The 2,215-nt window shown below is 44.3% G+C and overlaps 1 protein-coding gene across 1 annotated transcript in view; it reads left to right on the top strand.

The window, feature by feature from the left end:
- gfra2b (GDNF family receptor alpha 2b) overlaps window positions 1-2,215 on the top strand; it is a 52,147-nt gene that overhangs the window by 20,689 nt on the left and 29,243 nt on the right. Inside the window, exon 3 of the mRNA XM_008324426.3 lies at window positions 294-371. Within this exon, the coding sequence (XP_008322648.1) occupies window positions 294-371 (78 nt within the window). The remainder of the gene's footprint in view (window positions 1-293; window positions 372-2,215) is intronic.

Raw genomic sequence — 2,215 nt, 5'->3', positions numbered from 1 at the left:
ATGGATGGATGGATGGATGGATGAACAGAGGGGTTGTAGGATGGCTGTCTGGATTGGTGACCATGATCCATATATTATTCATGGCCGCAGCTCTCGTATCAAACATTAAATGGCTGGATTACTGATGACAAAAGGCCCATGAAGGCAAACTGAAACAGAAACGCGTGCGCCTCCTACTGGACATCTAACAGAATTAAAGGGAGCATAAAAAGGGTGGTGGGGTTAAATCCAGGTAGGAGTTGCCTTCTTTAACACGCCCATTCACCGTTTGTCTTTCTGTCTGTTGATTTCAGGAGAAGAGTTTTACGAGACGTCTCCGTACGAGCCCATCCACTTCTCCGAGGAACACCAACCTGCATCCATTATCTCAGGTAACCCTGTTTCCTTTGTCTACATTCTGAGAGCTGTGTGTTTGGCACCATGGGAAGGAGCAGGAGCAGCCCTCTCATCTCACTTCACAATGTTTGCAAGTGAACGTGGGTCTCCGTGTTCAGAAAGCTATTTTACGCTCCAAACTTCCCCGGTGTCAGACATTTCTCATTAGTTAAAGGTCACAGATAATAACCTCTGCACATTAGTGGCCTGTCAGACACGTCGTCTGAAGATAATCACTCATTAGAGATCGTAGATCACACACCCTGTTGAGAAAACCTCTGGAAATACGCTCGGGTAATGCCTCCAATCGTGGGGGTTTTTTTTGTCTTATTTTGCAGATAAGACAGAAATAAATATAAATTTACACTCTAGTATATCTCAATACTGTACTCACTGCTATAGTTTTTTTCACCTTTGCCGACAAGTAAACTCCTAGACCAGGTTCTGTCAAACTCATTTTGGTTCACAACCTAATTAGATGTCAAGCCAGACCAGCAAAATAGTAACATAATTACATATAAACTACCAACATCTGTCTTTTTTTACAAAACATTTCCTGAACATGAAGAGTTTGTGTATTTTCTTATTTTCAAAATTCATCAAGCGGGCCGCATGGAAACACCAAGTGGGCCGGTTTTGGCCCACAAGCTGTATGTTTGACACCCCCGTCCCAGACCAAAGTTCATGAAAGGATATTTTATCATCATTTCAAACACACAAACTGCCACTGTGCTTGTGAGGACACAGAGGCAAAGGCTGATCATCAACATTTGTTTCTTGTTAGATGGAAAAAAAAAAGCTGTTATAGAAGTTTATTTTTAGAAACAAGAGACACATCACACTATCATAGAGTCTCGGAAGTAATGAATCAGAGTGTATGTCGATGTATCTCCTTATTTAAAGAGCTGCAGACAACATCCGACTGCAAACGAACCCCGTTCTGAAGCAGAAATTCATGTTTTTTTTCCCCGTTTGTTCTTTTTGAGCCTGTGCGTTTTCCACTCTTTAAAAACACCATTTTTGTCCGTGCGTTTCTCCACGCGGCTTATCCTCCCCCACTCCATCACTCCATCCCTCCATCACTCCATCACTCCATCAGCAGCTCTTCCATTGGTCACACCCCGACACACTCGTACACTTTGAACGTGTGTTGGCTTCACACATGATTCCGGGGAGTGTTTAAATGTCAGAGGCCCCGCGGCGATACACTCTCATTTACACACCGCGTTTCGTGCGTGTGCGTGTGTGTCCGCGCGCATTCTGTGTGTGTGTGGTCAAACATCTGTGAAATAGACTCGCCGCTCAGTAAATTGGGTTCTGCTCTGTCAGATTAACACAACACGGCTACCAACGTGGTCGGAGCGGCAGAGCTGAGACCAATGGAACTTCAAACCCACTCCATCACTCCATCCACACACACAAACAGACACACACACACACACAAACAGACACGCAAAGAACACACAGTAAAGGCACAGTGAAGGTGATGTGAAACATTTCAATTATTTCCAATATCCAAGCCAGATGTACAGTACTCAGCTGTGTGTGTGTGTGTGTGTGTGTGTGTGTGTTTCAACTGTCGCCTGCGATCTGATGTGACGAAGCTTCGCTGTCGGAGTTTGTGACTGGCCAGAACAGATAAAGATGAAGCACAGTGTGGAGCTGTGTGTGTGTGCAGATGTGTGTGTGTGTGTGTTACTATGTGTGTGTGCAGATGTGTGTGTGTGTTACTGAGAAAAATAATGTCAGTCACTGTAAGAAGACGGGCAGTTTAAAAAACTGTCCATGGTGCTGATCACCTTTCATCCAATCAAAGCATTGTCCCCACTAGAAATTACTC

The sequence above is a fragment of the Cynoglossus semilaevis genome, chromosome 14 (assembly GCF_000523025.1).
Source record: "Cynoglossus semilaevis isolate Cse_v1.0 chromosome 14, Cse_v1.0, whole genome shotgun sequence".
Classification (NCBI taxonomy): Eukaryota; Metazoa; Chordata; class Actinopteri; order Pleuronectiformes; family Cynoglossidae; genus Cynoglossus; species Cynoglossus semilaevis.
This window is presented reverse-complemented; position numbering and strand designations above follow the sequence as displayed.